Source organism: Vulpes vulpes, chromosome 14, assembly GCF_048418805.1.
Source record: "Vulpes vulpes isolate BD-2025 chromosome 14, VulVul3, whole genome shotgun sequence".
Taxonomy (NCBI): domain Eukaryota; kingdom Metazoa; phylum Chordata; class Mammalia; order Carnivora; family Canidae; genus Vulpes; species Vulpes vulpes.
Genome location: NC_132793.1, coordinates 29,712,706 through 29,730,639, shown reverse-complemented (window position 1 = coordinate 29,730,639; position 17,934 = coordinate 29,712,706). Strand labels below are relative to the sequence as shown.

The following is a 17,934-nucleotide window of genomic DNA, read 5'->3' as shown; positions in this document are numbered from 1 at the left end:
GCTCCATGCACCGGGAGCCCGATGTGGGACTCGATCCCGGGTCTCCAGGATCACGCCCTGGGCCAAAGGCAGGCGCCAAACCGCTGCACCACCCAGGGATCCCCTCTTTTGCTGTTTTTTGTTTGTTTGCTACTTGTCCCCAAAATTCATGTTGCTTTCTACCACATATGTCCTTCCATGGTCTTATAATAATCTATAAACATCTCCTTCTCAAACACATAGCACACTCTATACCGACTTGCCTACATCTGTACATATATGAGGGGTTTTTGTGATTGTTTTATAAAATTATGATCTTAACATATGCAATGTTGTCTTTTTTTAGCCATTCAGAAGTTACTTCAGTCATGGAATGATCTCCAGCCATATAACTGAAAACAGGTAAGTTTATTGGGGAAGAAGGTAAATAATAATAGAGAAAACCAGATCGACTAAGGGGTTGCTTAGAGAGCATCTAAGTCCAGAAGGTATAGTCAGGAAAATACAGATTGACTTAGTTATCACAGGGTAAGAAATTCATATTCTGAAAAGTCATCCATTTCACTACTTTTGTATTTATATACATATATATTTTTATTTTTTTTTAATATTTTTTTAATTTGTATTTATTTATGATAGTCACACAGAGAGAGAGAGGCAGAGACACAGGCAGAGGGAGAAGCAGGCTCCATGCACCGGGAGCCCGACGTGGGATTCGATCCCGGGTCTCCAGGATCGCGCCCTGGGCCAAAGGCAGGAGCCAAACCGCTGCGCCACCCAGGGATCCCCATATATATTTTTAAAATACAGTTTTATAGCAAACTAGCTCTTAAAACATTGTAGCTTACTGAAATGTAAAGGAAGCAAGTTTCTCTTTCATCCCTACACCAGGAAAGCTAAGAAGCAGAATGTCCAAGGGCTAGGCAGGATGAATAGAGTTTTGTGGGGAGTCAAAGAGCCCTGGCATAAAGGCCCAGCCCCAGCAATCTGGGGTGCTGCATTTGTCTTCTGGAAGTGTTTTCTTTAGCACTTCTCTTGTCATGATAATTAAGAGGGCCCAGCTGGTGATAGTTCCTCTGCTAGAGAGATGAGAGTAGATCTCTCTTTTCTTTCCTAATTCTTTTTTTTTTTTTTTTTAAAGATTTTATTTATTTATTCATGAAAGACACAGAGAAAGAGAGAGAGACAGACACAGGTGAGGGAGAAGCAGGCTCCATGCAGGGAGCCTGACGTGGGACTTGATCCTGGGTCTCCAGGGTCACATCCTGGGCTGAAGGAGGTGCTAAACCGCTGAGCCATCCGGGCTGCCCTTCTTTCCTAATTCTAATCCAATCTGAAATGAGACAGATTGCTCTGGCTGGAACTCAGGGTCATCTTTTTCTGCCTGAAAAGTCACTTAGTTTGAATTAAGCTTCAGAAAAAAAATCAGAGTTATATTTACTTTTAAGAGCCCCTATTTGCCTAAAGCTTAAGAGGAGGTATTTTTAAGAATAATACAAAGAAATGTAAAGAATTTTCCACATGACACACACTAAGAGCAATTTAAGGAAAGGGTAGGGGTTAAAGGAAAACTGTCTTTTTTTTTTTTTTTTTAAGATTTTATTTATTCATGATAAACACAGAGAGGAGAGAGAGAGAGGCAGAGACATAGGCAAAGGGAGAACCAGGCTCCATGGAGGGAGCCTGATGTGGGACTTGATCCCAGGACTCCAGGATCACGCCCTGGGCTGAAGGCGGCACTAAACCGCTAAGCCATCTGGGCTGCCCTAAAGGAAACTGTCTTAATCTATTTAGCTGCTGTGACAAAAATACCATAAACTGAGTGGTTTATAAACAAAAAACATTTATTTCCCAAAGTTCTGAAGGCTAAGAAGTCCAGGATCATGGCACTGTCAGATCCAGTGCCTGGTGAGAGCCCACTTCTTCCTCTTAGATACTAGCAGTCATTTTACTATAACCTTACATGGCAGAGAGGGCAAGGGATCTCTCAGGAGCCTCTCTTATAAGAGCCTTTTTTATAATCCCATTTATGTAGGATCTGCCCTTATGACTTAGTCACCTCCCAAAGGCCCTACCTCTTAATACCATCACTTTGGGTATTAGGATTTTAACATATGAATTATGTGGGAACACAGACATTCAGTCCATAGCAGAAATTATCTTTTAAAAATATCCTTTAATCACTATTTTTGAGAATATATGACATCCTAAGTAAGAGATACATGATTTAAAAAAAAATCCAGCCACAGTGCCCAGCTGGCTTAGTTGGTAGAGTATTTGACTCTTGATCTCAGAGTCATTAGTTTGAGCCCCATGTTGAGCATAGAGATTACTTAAAAAATAAAAAGAAAAATAAACAACCAGACATGGTCTCTGCCCTCAGGGAGTGTGTATATAGTGTGGTAGAGAAGTAAGACATTAATCAGGCAACCTCACAAAAAAAAAAAAAAAAACGTAATTACAAATTCTAATTGGTGCCATGAAGGAGAAAAGAACATGGCACTGTGAAGTTCATCACCATAGCTGGCGAACATGGCCTTCTCTAGGGGAAAATCTGAATGATGAGTAAGATAATTAAGGAAGGGATGCCTTGTTGGCTCAGTCATTGAAATGTGTGACTCTTGATCTCAAGGTTGTGGGTTTGAGCCCCATGTTGGGTGTAGAGATTACTTAAAAATAAAATATTAAAAAAAAAAAAAAAAGATGACTGGGATGCCTGGGTGGCTCAGCGGTTGAGCCATCTGCCTTTGGCTCAGGGCATGATCCTGGGGTCCAGGATCAAGTCCCACATCGGGTTCCTTGCAGGGAGCCTGCTTCTCTTTCTGCCTGTGCCTCTGCCTCTCTCTCCCGCTCTCTCTCATGAATAAATAAAATCTTAAAAAAAAAAGAAAAGATGATTAAGGGAGAAGAGCATCCTGAGAGGAGAGCATTAGGAACATAAAAGAACATGGGTTTGGTGGAATATAAGAGTTAGAAGTAAATGGCCTCCTGTGGAGACAAAAAAGTTGGCCAGGCCAGACCATGCAAGTCTTCTTTGGCCATGTGAAAGATTTCAGTCCTTCTCCTGAAAATAACATAAAGGCATTAAAGGCTTTGCATGTATAAAAGGTTGTCCTCTCTGCACAGTGGAGAATAGATTATAGGAGAGCAGAAGTGGAAGCAGGGTCACTGTGAGGAAGCATTGCAATTGCCTGGAGGAAAAATGATGGCAGCATGGATGAGGCTTGTGACCATGTGAACTGAGGGAAATGAACAAATAGGAATGAAATGTGGGTGGTTGATTGGATTTGGAAGGTAAGGGGCAGGGGACACCTCGGTGGTTCAGTGGTTGGGCCATCTGCCATCGGCTCGGGGAGTGATCCCAGGATCTGGGATTGAGTCCCATATCGGGCTCCTTGCAGGAGGCCTGCTTCTCCCTCTGCCTGTGTCTCTGCCTCTGTCTCTCTGTGTCTCTCACGAATAAATAAATAAAATCTTTAAAAAAAAAAACAAAAAAAAACGTAAGGGGCAGGAGAAGTCAAGGAGGCCTAAGGAGGTATCTTAGGTCTGGCTCAGTCCCTAGATGGATGATGATGACATTTATTTACTGCAAGAACTGGAAAGGGAACAGGTGTTGGGTAGATCATGAAAGAGGAGAGGAAAGGCAGGCAACTAAAAGTAAAACCCTAGGAATATTCAGAGGCAGATAGAGAAGGAGAGTGGCTGACGACTGAGACACAATAGCTTTAGCAGGGAGAGGGTACCAGGTGCTTCTGAGAGACCAAGGAAGGTCAACCTGAAGCCTATCCATTGGATATGCTATTTGCGTGCTCGCTTTGGCAGCACATATACTAAAATTGGATTTGCTATTTGCTACATGAAAGTCACTTGGTGACTTTTGCAAGAGTGGAGTGAAATGACTTAGAGGTCAATTGAAGTAACTGAGAAGTGAGCAGAAAGTAACAACAAAAAACTAAAATAAAAAGACAAGTCTCAGCAAGAGATGAGACAGAAGAAGGGATGCATGCAGGGTAAGTGGATGTGGCAGTGAGACATTTGCAACTCTACTCTCTTCCTCCCATCCTAAAAGCTACTCCCGAATGGTTTATGCCTCTATTGTCTGCCTATCACAACTGCTGTCATCCTTTAAAATTTCTATTAAAATGCTATCATAAAAATCTGGAATCTTGCTCCATCTCTTCATCATGGACAGCAGACTTAATGGAACTTTCTCCTTAAATAGGACAAGCTGAAATTATAAACCCGCTTGGATTTAGTTATGTCCCTAAATGTCCCTGTGCGTTAGTAGGAGTCAGAGACATCTGGCATCGCTTCCCAACAAGCAAGGAGTGTGAGGGGGACTATATTGACCACTTGACTCGGACCACATAACACCACCCTGAAAACCCCAAGAGCCCACTTGCTGAGAAGTTGCCCTAGCTAGGACTCTTTTCTAATCATGTTTTTGGTTTGCCACTCCAGCCCTAATAGGCAGCCATTTGTTCTCTTTGGTAATCATTCCACACGAGAAAATCTGAATGCCGGCAACTTTAACTTCCCTTCTGAAGGGCATCTGGTACGCAGCACTGGTCCCAGTGGGAGCTTTGCCAAACACATGGTGAGTGGCTTGACTAACTGGTGCTCAGTTGGTTTTATTATTAAATAAGGAGGAGGGGAGAATAAGGGGAAGCTTTCCAGTTAGTATATTGATTTAACCTTGAACTTGAAATTGTTTTGGAGTGAGAGAAGTGATTGCAAACTGACTGTATTTTTATGTAAGTTCTAGGTATAATTTAAAAACATCATGTTTAATTTTTAAATATTTGAAGGAAAAAGGTTAAAAAAATACTTTTTCAAACTAAACTCTTTAAATTGTCATAGAACTATTGTCAGCAGAATAAGAATTTTAAGTTAACTTGCAAATAGACTTATACCAAGGTTTAATGTGTCTTGACTGTTACATTTCAGGACATAAACATTGAGGATCATTATTCTTTTATTGAGCGAGCCAGGGAGAAGACTTTTGCATTTGGTGGTAAATTGTCTGCTGCTACATTCTTTTAAAGGAAAGATGAGACTGAAATAGGAGACTCTGGTGTTATAAAAGGCTATAGAAGTTTAAGTATTTTCAAAATGCTTATATATCCCATACTGGAAACAGAGAAACTGACAGCCCAGAAATGCCAATAGACACAGACACAAAAAGCCCCTTCTGCTCTCTCTGGCAGAAGGACTAGGGAGGGGACAGCCTAGCAGGATGGAAAACTTTTAGACAACAGTTACTCTATTCCAGCCAAAACCCTTAGAATCTCCAGGTAGATGCATCTCCATCTACCTGTACTGATATGGGCTAAGTGAAGAACCTAGGTATCCACCTTACCAGTCTATAATGGGGTACCATTGCCTTACCCTACCCCTGTTAGGATTAGTGTTAGAGAAGCCCATTAGGGAGCCATGACTTTCATCCCCACTGGGCACCAACAAGCCCTCTCTACCCCTGAGGTATCAGTAAAGAACGTGGGAGCCTCAACATCCACCCCTACCCAGCAGTAACAAGGTGTTCTTCCTTGGGTAGTATCATTAGAGGCCCGGGAAGAGTCAGGACTTTTACTACCACTCAGCCATGACAAGGCCACCACCTACCCAGAGTGTGTGTCACTCTCCTAAGCCAGGGTGGCATCAGTAGAGGAATACCAGAGAATCTGAACTCCTGTTCTTGCCCAGCACTTACAAATAACTTGTACACACACACACACACACACACACTGAGTGTCAGTAGAGGCTGTGTGGAGAACCTGGACTTAGCTTTCAACAAAGCAACATGCTCCCCTGTTCACCCATGGAAACAGTGTCAAAGGAGGTCTGCTAAAATGCAAAATTTAAGTAAGTTCCAGGGCAGCTTACATTCTCGGCACTAACATGTAGAGAGCTTGGAAATCAAGAAAGAATTGAAAAACTGAAACCAATAACTTTTCTTATACTCATCAAAGAACTGAAGTATCAAGGCAAACCCACTCCAAGATCTAGAGAGGTGAATCTAGAGAGTCACAGCTAGTGCCTGCTTACCTGGAGCAGAAACCACACTTAAAGAATACTTTTGATGAATTCTTAGAGGCTGAATGTGGGACTAGAGGGAGAGTGGGAAACTCCTAAAGTACACAGTCCCCACACATCTCTGGGTTTACTTCTTTCTATAAACCTAAAACTGCTCTTAAAAATAATCTATTTTTTTTTAATTTAGCAAATTCTTTTTTATATAACTTATTATAATTGAGGATCTTTATTTAATAAACATGAAATTTAATGAAGTCACGGAACTTACCTGAGATCTGCTCCTGTGGTGGGATGGGGTTGGGGGATCCTGGATTCTGACCTTTCATCTTCATTCATCTCTTTTTTCAATATAACATAATTAACCTTTCCATTTCTGTGCCTTTGTGAATAATTTGCAGATTAGTAGGTGACATGTAAAACATGCAAATCCAGATTATCTGAGCAGTTGTACATTATATATGTAAAATCTATTGTACCAGTTTCTTTTAACATGTCAATAAATTAGATACTAATCTATACTTAAACAAACTTATGATAGGATCCAAGGAAGCAGGTTTGAAACAAATGGCCCCTTTAAAAAAAAACTTTAATCGAAATTTTGAAGTCCAAGAAACATGTTTTATTGAAGAAATATGCCTATCAACCAACAATTAGAAATACGTACATGCATTTTTTTACTTAGGGTCATGGCAATATTGATCACATTCACTATGGTAAATTATAGAGTAGTCCTAACAAGTTCTTTTTTTTTTTAAGATTTTATTTATTTATTTATTCATAGAGACAGAGAGAGAGAGAGCGCGAGAGGCAGAGACACAGGAGGAGGGAGAAGCAGGCTCCATGCAGGCAGCCTGATGTGCGACTGGATCCAGGGTCTCCAGGATCATGCCCCGGGCTGCAGGCGGTGCTAAACTGCTGCACCACTGGGGCTGCCCCCTAACAAGTTCTTATTACACATCTTTAACTTGGATTCACAGTGTTCACAGTATTACAGAAAAATGCCATGCATTTTTCTCTTGTTACTCTTTGAACATTGGAGTAGAATGAATATTTGCGTCACATTTAGCAATTTTTTAATATATTGCACTAATTTTTTTCCTTTAGTTCTTATGATAGCATTTTTGTGTTTTATAACTGATATTATGGGAACCATGAGATGCTGGATTTTCAAAAGAAAAAGACATCTGTATTCATCTTTGTATAAATTAAACAGGGAAGAAGAATAAGAATTTTTAAATCTAGGGAACTTATTTTCTCTTCTTCAAGGCCTATGTACAGAGAAGAATTACAAACAAAGGTGGGGGCCTGGGAAGCACCCTCCTTTCCTGAATTTGTAGCTGCCCCCACACATCTGCCCATCCTGTCAGCCAAGATTCTCACTTTGAAAGTTCTGGACTCTTAGTAGCAGTCAAAACCCAAGCACATTTCCTCTTTTCCTTGTTAGTTGTGAATTCGTTAGCATCATGGGCTGACCTAGCAATGACCTCACAGTATAACTAAGGTTAAAAACAACACAAAATACATTTAGAAAAACAACAGTTAAAGGTGATCTTTTCTCCTTTGCCTTTAAAAAATAATAAATCAGCAGGTGGTGAGATAAAACTGATTTCCACTAACTATATACTTTTTGTTCTTAAATAGTACACACCTGAGTCCCTGCTCCTTTTTTCACTTGTATATTTTCTCTGACATCCAGGTAGTACAGTGCGTCTCACCAAAGGGACCCCTTGCTTGTTCAAGAACATACTTTTTTGGAGCTACTCACATTCCTTACTTGGGTAAGTCCCTGTAACTTGTCATCTCATCAGCTTTCCTAATAAAGAATTTCCCCCATGAACTAGAAATGGATCCATAATTTACTGCTTTTCTCAGAAGCTCATGATACCCAATTTGTAGGCTTCCAACTCCCTCTCTGATTCTAGATGGAGACTTTATATGCCTAACACATTTTTCAAAGAATGTACTTCAGGAGGAGTTAATTATCAACTCAACATGTATATAGTTTAACCATTGTGAGACCATGTGATCGGTGTCAGAGGGAAGGCAAAGATGAGTAAGTCCCATATCTCCAGCAGGAGATATGGGCTACAGTGGGAGTTTGTATGAGTCAACCTCAGGCGCCTGCTGTTCTGGTGAAGAAGATCCATGGTAGAAGAGTACCTGTGAACTGGGACTATTCACAGGAGCAAGGGCTCCATGCTGCAGGGCCATCCAGAAAGATTAGGCCCACTGGGGCTGCCCTTCTTGCTAGGGTAACAAGAAGTTACCATAGAGAAGAGACTAAGGTAACCAGAAGAGACATAGAGAAGAGCCTGTAGAATGAAGGAGGATCTCAGCACTGCTCCACAATGCAGAATGCTGCGGAAACCAGGTTTTCATCTGGGTGTTGCCATATAGACTGGAAAACTGAAAGAAACATGATAATTAAGAGTCAGCTAATTAAGGAGATGATAAAGAGTCAAAACTGAGCCTACTTAATTATACCTCTTAACCTGAAAATTTAAAAATAAAGGCAAAAACTTTCCAGAGATTCCCTGTCTTCTCTGGTGTTTAGGGGTGATAGTGAGTGGGTTGTCAAAATCAGTGTCAGGAGTAAAAGTCTAAGAGGATATTGGGAGAAGCTGTTGTTTGTGATTGTACTGTATTTCATCCAAAAGAAAAAAAAAATGTAGTACTTGACATCTCCTTTGAATTAAGAAATTCTAACCTCTTTGTGAAGTGTTTGTATGTCCCGTGATCTTGCCACACTTAATTCTTGGTCCTCTTTCACAGGTGATGAGAATAAGCTGCCCAAGAAAACTGAGCAAATGTAAGTCTTCATTTTTAATTTATTTTTTCTTTCTCAAAGTTGAGTTACTTACAAGTTGTGGCTGTCCTAACTCCTTTGAGATTAGCAGTGGGTAGGACATTTGATGAACAGAGCTGTGGTTTCTTAGACCCTGTCTCTCAGCTTGGAGTCCTGCCAGCTTTGCTGTGCACTCCTTTCTCCAGAACTCACAGACTTCCTACCTGCAAACTCATGCATTTCAATGGCGTAATTCTTAATATATCTTCTACGTAATATATATTTTTATCAGGGGCTTTCCCAAAAATAAAATATCCTGAAACATTGGGAGAATCTATGTGAAACTTCGTCTGCTCAGAGCAGTGTTTCCTCCTCTGGATTTGACTCTTAGGCTTAAGGATCTGAACTCAGGCTTAGGGATCTGAACTCAGGCTGCATGTTATTTAAAAAGGTCCTAGTGTTGACTTCGCTCCCCTCACTTATGACAGGAAACCAAAGATAAGAAATAAACTCATTAATGTTTATGTTAATCTGCTTGGGCTGCCATAACAAAATATCATAGATTGGGTAACTTAAACAGCAGAAATTAAATTTCTCACAATTCTGGTGGCTAGAAGTGTCAAGTTCCAGGTACCAGCAGTGTTGGGTCTCTGGTGAGACCTGTCTCCTTGAGTTGCAGACAACCACCATCTTGCTGTGTCCTCACCCAGCCTTTCTTTTGAGTTCTTGTGGAGCAACAAATATCTCCTCTGTCTCTTCCTTTTCTTATAAGGATACCAGTCCTATTGGATTAAGTCCCTACTCTATGACCTCATTTAACTTTAATGACCTCCAAATACAATCACATTGAGGGTTAGAGCTCAGCATGAGTTTTAGAAAGACACAATTCAGTCTATAACAATGCTGCAACTACTGAATTCCAATAAGGAATTTTTCTTCAAAATATGAACATAATTGAGTTCTATTATTACCTAACTGAATATTCCTGCATAAAATACCTGAGTCTAGATGAGTGCTTCCCAAAGGCCAATAGTGACAAGCCACAAAGAATCATCTAAGGATCTTTTTATAAATACATGATCCCCAGGCTATAGTAGTTCCCAGAATTACTGAGAATCTCTGGGGTGGGAACCACTAAGTTGTATCAAAAAATATATATAGTATAAGGAATGTAATCAATCATACACAGGAAATTTGGAAAATAGAAAGGAAAAAAAGAAAACCAGATCAGCCATAATTCCTCCTCTTTAGCACTGCCCATTAGTATCTTTCTGCATTTAAAAAAATTACACGTTTAGGTTTTGTATAGCTATAATTAATGTGTAAGCAGTGTTTTAGTGTGTGAATTTTCTGCCCTTTAGCAACAAGTCAATTACACTCACATTTGGTGGGTATATATAGTCTTGCTTTGTAACTGCTAGTGATTCTTTTCTATTAATTAATTTATTTATTCTTATAGAAAGAGTGCATACACATAAGCAGTGTAGGGAGGGGTTAAGAGAGAGAGAGAGAGAGAGAATCTTAAGCAGGCTCCGGCCCAGCATAGAGCCTAATGTGGGGCTCAATCTCACAACCCTGAGATCATGACCTGAGCCAAAATCAAGAGTTGGATGCTTAACCAACTGAGCCACCCAGGCGCCCCTGTACCTGCTGGTACTTCTGTGCCAGCTGTGCTTATCTACTGTATCTTCTTCATTCTGGACCCCTAGGCATTTCTCCTAAACCAAATTCATTGGTGCCTTGCTTCAGGGACTAGTATTAACCGATGCTTGAGACTACATCCAGAGACTTGCCCCTAGTGGAACCTGGGTGTTATGGAGAGTCCTAGGGAAGGCAGCAGCAGCACCATCTGAGGCATAGAGCAGACTATTCCCTTGTCATGAGTCTCAGGCCTCCCATTCATTTTATGAGTTCATAGCCAGGCAGCTTTGCATTCAGCTCTTGTCTGAGGGTCTGTATAGGAAGATGGCCAAGCAGTGGGGAGGCCTGAACAGTGTTGGTACTGAGTGATGTCTGAGTCAAGCTGGGTGGAGAAAGGTGGAAGGATCTTTATATGTCTTTGGTATTGGTGTCAAGATGTAGGATTCTGGTCTACCTGTAAGTGGCCAAATTCATTGTGAGTATCCCTACCAGGCCCCTTCCTATCAGGACACAACTTCTCTGTTGTGAGCTGGCCAGCAATCTCAAGGATATGTTAATCCTTGGAGTTGTCATTTTGTTATGTATGCTTTTTCTGTTTTTTTTTTTTTTTTCCTTCTACCCAATTCAGATCTCTTACCTAAAATGTAGAGGTGTGATGCATGAGCCAAGGAAGAAATAAAGGAGTTGGCAGTGTGATGTGGCTGGTAGAAAAGAACCAGGCTGACAACAGATCTGAATTCAAGTCTGCCATTCATTTTCTGTGCCTTGGGCAGTTTATTCTGCCATCAGAGGCCCTACCTGCTTCTTCTCTAAGATGAGAGCATTAGACTGGATCAATTCTGTGTTCCTTCCTACTTTCCAACTCCTGTCACCTTCCTTTACTGGTTACAAGATTCTCAGGCATAAAAATAGACATATTCTTAGGCAAGTTTTTATCAGTTTCTTGCCAGGCACCTCCCCTGTCATTGAGGGTCTTGTGGATAAACCTCTTCTGTCTATAATTATCCTGATAAGATCCCAGATCTCTCTCCCCTAAAGTAGTGATTCCCAACTAAAGGCAGTCTTACTGCTTCTCTTCCCCCAGCCCCACCCCTATCCCCAGGGACCTTTGATAATGTCTGGAGACATTTTTGTTATCCCAGGTGGGGGTACTACTGGCATCTAATGGATAGAGACCAGGGATGCTGCTAAACATCCTGTAGTGTACAGGACAGACCCCATGACAAAGAATTATCTGGCCCAAAATGCTGAGATTGAAAATTTCTACTTAAGGGAAACCAATCTTGAATTTTCTAGGGACCTTCAAAGCAGTTCCACTCTGGCAAAGGAAGAAACCTTATAATCACTTTGGGAAGTGAGTAGTCTAAGAAAAAGGGCAAGATTGATGATCAGGGAGCAGGGAGGCTTTAGGAAAGGAATCTTTGCCCTCAGAAGCACACTCTAGGATCCCTGGGTGGCGCTGCGGTTTGGCGCCTGCCTTTGGCCCGGGGCGCGATCCTGGAGACCCGGGATCGAATCCCACGTCGGGCTCCCAGTGCATGGAGCCTGCTTCTCCCTCTGCCTGTGTCTCTGCCTCTCTCTCTCTCTGTGTGTGACTATCATGAATAAATAAATAAAATCTTTAAAAAAAAAAAAAAGAAGCACACTCTATTCTCTAGAATAGATCAGGCAAGCTACTTGGAAAGTGATGTGCAACGATAATTTGAATTTAAGTAGAGCTCATCTTTTCCAAGTAATCTCTTTTACTCCGGAGGTCTCCCACTCTGAGGTTCCAGTAGCAGTCAGCCTTTAGCATGCCTGGAAGAAGACGACATGAAAGTGTTGTGTGGTTGGTCCTGGAAAAGCAGGAAGTCTGTACCATGACACTGAAGGGATTCAGGCTCCTGACCTAGAGGGGCTTGGGAGCCCAGAGAGTTCATTTTTGTTGGATCACAAGCAGGGAGGGTTGGTCTTCTGAGCAGAGCTGGCTTTTCTCAACATGGTTTAATAAGAGTAAATTTTAAATCAGGTGAGGCACATGACTTGTAAAAGGTTTAGAAATCAGGGACACCTAGATGGCTTAGTCAGGTAAGCATCTGATTCTCAGTTTCAGCTCAGGTTGTGATCTCAAGATCCTGGGATCTAGCTCCTCATCAGGCTCCACACTCACCAAGGAGTTTGCTTGAGATTCTCTATCCCTCTCCCTTTACTCCTCCCTGCCTCACCATGCATAAGCATACTTTCTCTCTCTCTCTCTGAAATAATAAATAAATATAAAAGATTTATAAATCAAGGAGTTCCATTTTTGCACTTTTCTCATTCTTTTTAAAAATCAGTCTCTCAGGCAATGTCATTTATGTGCATGCAGCTTTTGTTGAAACCCTATGATGCTGTAGTTAACCCATATTTTTTGTTCTAAAGTAGGCTCTTGTCCCAGGTGTATGCTGCTGTTATAGAGGCTGTTTTGGCTGGCATTGCATGTTATGCTAAAACTTCCAGTCTAACAAAGGTAATTTAAATACCACATTTCTCTTTCCTTAGTAATTTCAACATAAAACTTCCTATCTGTTTGTTTTGGTTTTGGACACCTGGTAGTCAGTTTTGTGCCTCATTGGAGTTGGCACCAGACAAAGAGGTGCCTGAAGAGGGCTGAACTGTTGCTGCCTGTGACAGAACTGCCATTGTTCTAGGAGTGACAGCTAATCAGCACTTCTCTGTAGATATCTGGTTGTGTTAAAGAAAAGTCATTCTGTAGTGTATTGTTTTACTTAATAGCTTAATAGCTTTTAACTTTTAAAGTTAAAAAATAAAAAATATAGATTTTCCTATTATGAATTCAATGAAGTTAGGTAAGTTTGTCTTGAGCTACGTAGTGTGATTTCCTATAATTCAGTGTTAAAAAAAAAAAAAAACTAAATTAGAAAATCTCACTTGCTTATCCTAGACAAGCACATGTGTTCTCGTTCTCTGACCGTTCTCTTCCTTGCTGTTTTGCGGTTAACCTGCCCTGCTGAGTTGGATTCCTATATCTGACCCAGTAAGGAGATGAGAAGAGTCGGCTTGATGCCTCCCAATGCCAATAGGACCTTTCCTGAAGGAGCCATTTGACATTGGAAAGGTTGTGTATGATGTAGATACCAGAGAGACTGTAGCCGTAGTCACCAGCTCCCTGCCATCTCCCCTCCTCACTGAACTTAAATCCCTGGTACAACTTGGGATTTCTCAGCCCTTTAGCTGTAGGCTTATGCAATATTAGTTCTCACACTTATGGTTTTTTTAACTGATCTTTTGTAACTCTAGGTATTTGAATATTCTTAGCATCTGGCAGAAACTCCAAGGGCAGTAGTCCCTCCCCCAGGGCCAGGGGAGAGGGGAGGAGAAAACCCTTTTCCAGACCTCACAATGGCATCACCTGAGCTGGTTACAGTTCCTGGCAGATCAGGTTTCAGTGCCCACCTGCCTGAATGAAGTGTTTCCTGTGAACCTAGCCCAAAGAAAGCAGGCACCTGTTTCCCTTAACAATGTTTTCACGTCGATCTTTTGATGTATATGAAGCAGTTATGTAGAGGGGAAGGGCACAGTGTTCTGGCCAAATGTTAGAAGGGTACTTCCTGTCCATGAGGTCTACGTTTTTCCTGCTGTTAAGGCTAATTGTCTTGTCATTGCTTTTTATAGGCAAAGGAAGTAGCTGAGCAGACCCTGGGATCTGGATTAGATTCCTTCGAATTGATGCAGTTTAAGGCAGCCCTACGGTAAGCAATGGCTGCTATTCTCTATAAGGAATTATTCTTAATATTTGTTTTATAAAGACCCTTTTCTGCCTTGCATTTGATATTCCATCTCCCCTCTGAGAAATGTGCCAGTAAATAAGGAGTTATGTGAGGGAGAAACATTCATGATCAGGGCTTTGAGAGGCCAAGGATCCAGAGATGGAGGAACTGTATGATAAAGAGTCAGACACGTTTCCTGATGCCGGAATGTGAGGCAGAAGTGTCAGAGACCTGAAGGACCCAGGTTTAGAGGTTAGAAAGGTGAAGCTGGGAACATGAGAAATGAAGTTTGTTAGGGTCAGGGTCCCTAGGCACATAGAAACAGTTACTGCTTAGAAGAGCCTGGCTCTGCGCCTCCGCTACCTCTCAGGTAATAGATACCCTGAGCCTGCTCTTGTCTCAGGGCCTAGATGCTCTGGGAATCAGGCTTGCTGGCAATCTAACCATCATACATGTCCTGGCACATCACAAGGGCCCTCTGTGTGGTCTGTATCCATAGCTAAACTTTCACAAACCCAGTCTACCTAACCCTCCACCTGTCCTGTATGAGGACCACTAGGTGTACTTTTTTTTGCAAAGGAGGCAAAAGATACCAACATTGGGGAGTTTTTTGGGAACACATATGGAATGTGCCCTGGGGTGCCTCAGCTCCATGACCCACATCTTTTTACATCTATAGCCCTGGGTAGTAAGAAAAAAACATTGAGAAAGATAAGTCAGTCAGTTGATCTAAGAAGAATTCTATTGCTGCAGCTCTCGGAGCAGAAGGAAGAGCCAGGTTTCTTTGGTGGAGACTTCAGCCCCTTTCCTCTGGGTCTTCTGGATCTTGTAGCTCTGGAGGAGGGAAGGGGATAGGAGTTTTTTCCCTTAAGGCCTTGTGCTGGCCTGCACTGCCTATTCCTGGCAGACTTGAATTTGAGGAATCTCCTTTGCTTTCTGGCTATGAGTGACTTTGGGTAAGACGAGGAGCTCTCTGCACATCTGCTTCCTCGTCTTCCCACCATGCAGAGTTACTAAGCATGTAAATGTTAGCTGCTGTCGCATGGGGGTCTTCTGTGTCACCATCAACATGGCTGGCATAGTCATTCCCTGCCTCCTTTCCTTGGGGCCTTATATAGGCCACTCACCTTTTGGAGAGCAGGCCACTTTCCATCCCAAGGCCTTTTAGGCCTGGGCATACCTCCCCAGCTGAAGGAGGGAATACCAGGCAATGAGGAGCATCTCCCAGGGCAGCCCTCCATTTGGAGCCCCACTCCTTTTTCTCCACAAAGTCACTTCACTGAGTACCCCTCACACTAATCAGATTAGCAGATCATCTCCTGAGAGGAACACAGGACTTTACCTCTGCTCAGGCTCTGAGCAGGGGATGGCAACTTGACCCAAAGGTAGTAAAGAGGAGGATCAACAATCAAACAATCAAACAATCAACAATCAAACAATATGTCACAGCTGTGGAGCAGGCAGCTGTGGGCCAGTAGAGGATCTTCCCAGCCTGCAGTAGACAATGGTTCTGTCACATGGTTCTCTCCTGCTCTATCCAAGAGTCAAGACAGCCCTGAGAATCTGCACAGAGGCGGAGCTATGACTGGAGTCAGATGCTGGCCCCACACTTGGCAAATGTGCCGTGAGGGCCCAGCACAGGTGCACTGTAGCAGCAGGTGTCTAGGGAGTAGCCAACAGTGTGGTTATTAGTAAGAGCAGACTAACTTTTTATTTTGTTTGGATCTACAGCTCCAAGATGGCTTTTCATATTCATGCTGTGAATAATCAGGGAAGGTAAGTGTATGTTTGTGGTGCATGCTCATTTGGGGCAAGTCTTAGGAACAAAAAGAGAAGAGAGGCTATCTTGTAGCTGCCGACATGGATGGCATAAGACCAAGATTGGGCCTGGGACTGGACATACTCTGCTGAGATCCTATACCCTGATCTTTTCAGTGCTTCCAACTGAAAGACTGAGGCATGGGAATAGGAGGTGGATCTAATTCCTTCCAGTGGCCTATGTACTACTTCTGCATACATGCAATCCAGTGCTTTGAAAAGCCCTGAAATAAATCTGGGCTAGGGGTGCTGCCAAATTGAGAGAAAAAAAAAAAAAAAAACGTTGTAAATGTAATACATGTCTCTCCTGTCTCTTTTTCTCTTGTAGGATTGTGCCTCTGGACATTGAAGATAGCTTATACTTCGTGAAGACGGTAAGTAGAGCTGCTATAAGCCAGCTGGCAGGAAGTAACCTATAGAAGAATATCTACAAAGGGTGAGATAGGAGTAGGTGAGAGTCTTGGGTAGACCTTAGCTGAAGAAATTGGTCAATTCTCAGGAGTGTTCCAGCTGCAGCTGTGATGAGCCTGTGATTTTGAGGGTGTCCAGGCAGCTGTACCAGGCCCACATCATACTCCCATGCCTTGGCTTCCCAGTGTCCAGGGTTTTAGCTGGGAGCTGAGAGAGACACTTCTTCCTAAGGTTAGGGAGGCTTCCTCCAAATGACTGAGACTTCTGTGACCTAGTGTGAAAATGAGCTGAGTACTAGCCTACCTCAACACAGACCGATGGATTCTCTGTGTTTCAGGGCCTGTGTTGATGCCTTTAATAGGGATCTGTGAAAATAAATTTTAAAAACTGGGGCCCTAAGTCTCCAGCGAAGTGGGTAGTCAGAGCTGAACTTTCTGACCCATGTGCTTAGGGCACCCTGATAGGACAGGGGCATGGTTTAGAAATGCAGAAATATTGGTCCCCAGGTGGACTGGCCAGCATGGCCTGGGGTAGCAAAGTTTCTAGAACAGTTGCTCCTGGTCACAAGCAAGTTTTCTATTTAGCCCAATGCATCCTGATGTGCAGAAGATTGGCAAGGGATGCATGAGAGGATGATAGCCATCTACCAAGATTCTGGTTGCAGTAGATATGGGCACAGATTATACCTTGAGTCTGTTCTGTAGCTACTGCCCAAGCCTTAAATCCAGTGAGCTTTTGGTCACTAGGAACTTGGTGCACAGTATGGATGACTCAGTGCAAATGCATACCTACACCATCACCAGTGGAAAAGCAGTAGTGTTGTCCTATCTACAGAGAGTAGAACAACATAGTAACTTTTTAAGGTTGTGACTAATTTCTCTTTTTATAATGTGTCTGCTTCCTGTACCTGTCAACAAAATGTGTTGATGTTTGTTTAGAACTGAGACTTTATTGTGACATCATCAAGATGCTAGGAGATGTTTTTTGATATCAGGTGGTAGTACTTTATCTCCTTGCCAGACTGTAAGGCCTGACTTCTCTATTTAGACCCTTCTGCAGTGCTCTGGAAGGTGCTTTGCACAATAGAAGGCAATCAGGAGTCCAGTGGAATCATACTGTTGTGTTAAGTATGCATTCAGCAGCCACTAATGAAATAAGAAAGAAGAGAGAGAAAATTGTTTTCTGTCCAAATCCTGTCCTCCTTTCCAAATAGAGATAAAGTTCTGCCTTTTGATTTTCTCTCTCCTCTTCCTCAATATCAAAAGCTGAGTATAGGGATCCCTGGGTGGCGCAGTGGTTTGGCGCCTGCCTTTGGCCCAGGGCGCGATCCTGGAGACCCGGGATCGAGTCCCATGTCGGGCTCCCGGTGCATGGAGCCTCCTTCTCCCTCTGCCTGTGTCTCTGCCTCTCTCTCTCTCTCTGTGACTATCATAAATAAATTTAAAAAATTAAAAAATAAAATAAAATAAAATAAAATAAAAAGCTGAGTATAAAAGTAAGGCATTGGATATATAACCT

At 42.3% G+C, this 17,934-nt stretch overlaps 1 protein-coding gene across 2 annotated transcripts in view; it reads left to right on the top strand.

The window, feature by feature from the left end:
* DNAAF9 (dynein axonemal assembly factor 9) overlaps nt 1–17,934 on the top strand; it is a 143,381-nt gene that overhangs the window by 54,972 nt on the left and 70,475 nt on the right. The window contains exons 9-16 of one of the 2 annotated variants that reach the window (XM_072736258.1): nt 326–381; nt 4,441–4,576; nt 7,709–7,790; nt 8,785–8,821; nt 12,842–12,926; nt 14,093–14,169; nt 15,919–15,963; nt 16,334–16,379. In XM_072736258.1, coding sequence (XP_072592359.1) covers nt 326–381; nt 4,441–4,576; nt 7,709–7,790; nt 8,785–8,821; nt 12,842–12,926; nt 14,093–14,169; nt 15,919–15,963; nt 16,334–16,379 — 564 coding nt within the window. Of the gene's footprint in view, nt 1–325; nt 382–4,440; nt 4,577–7,708; nt 7,791–8,784; nt 8,822–12,838; nt 12,927–14,092; nt 14,170–15,918; nt 15,964–16,333; nt 16,380–17,934 lie in introns of both variants that reach the window. The other variant, XM_072736257.1, reaches the window with a different exon arrangement.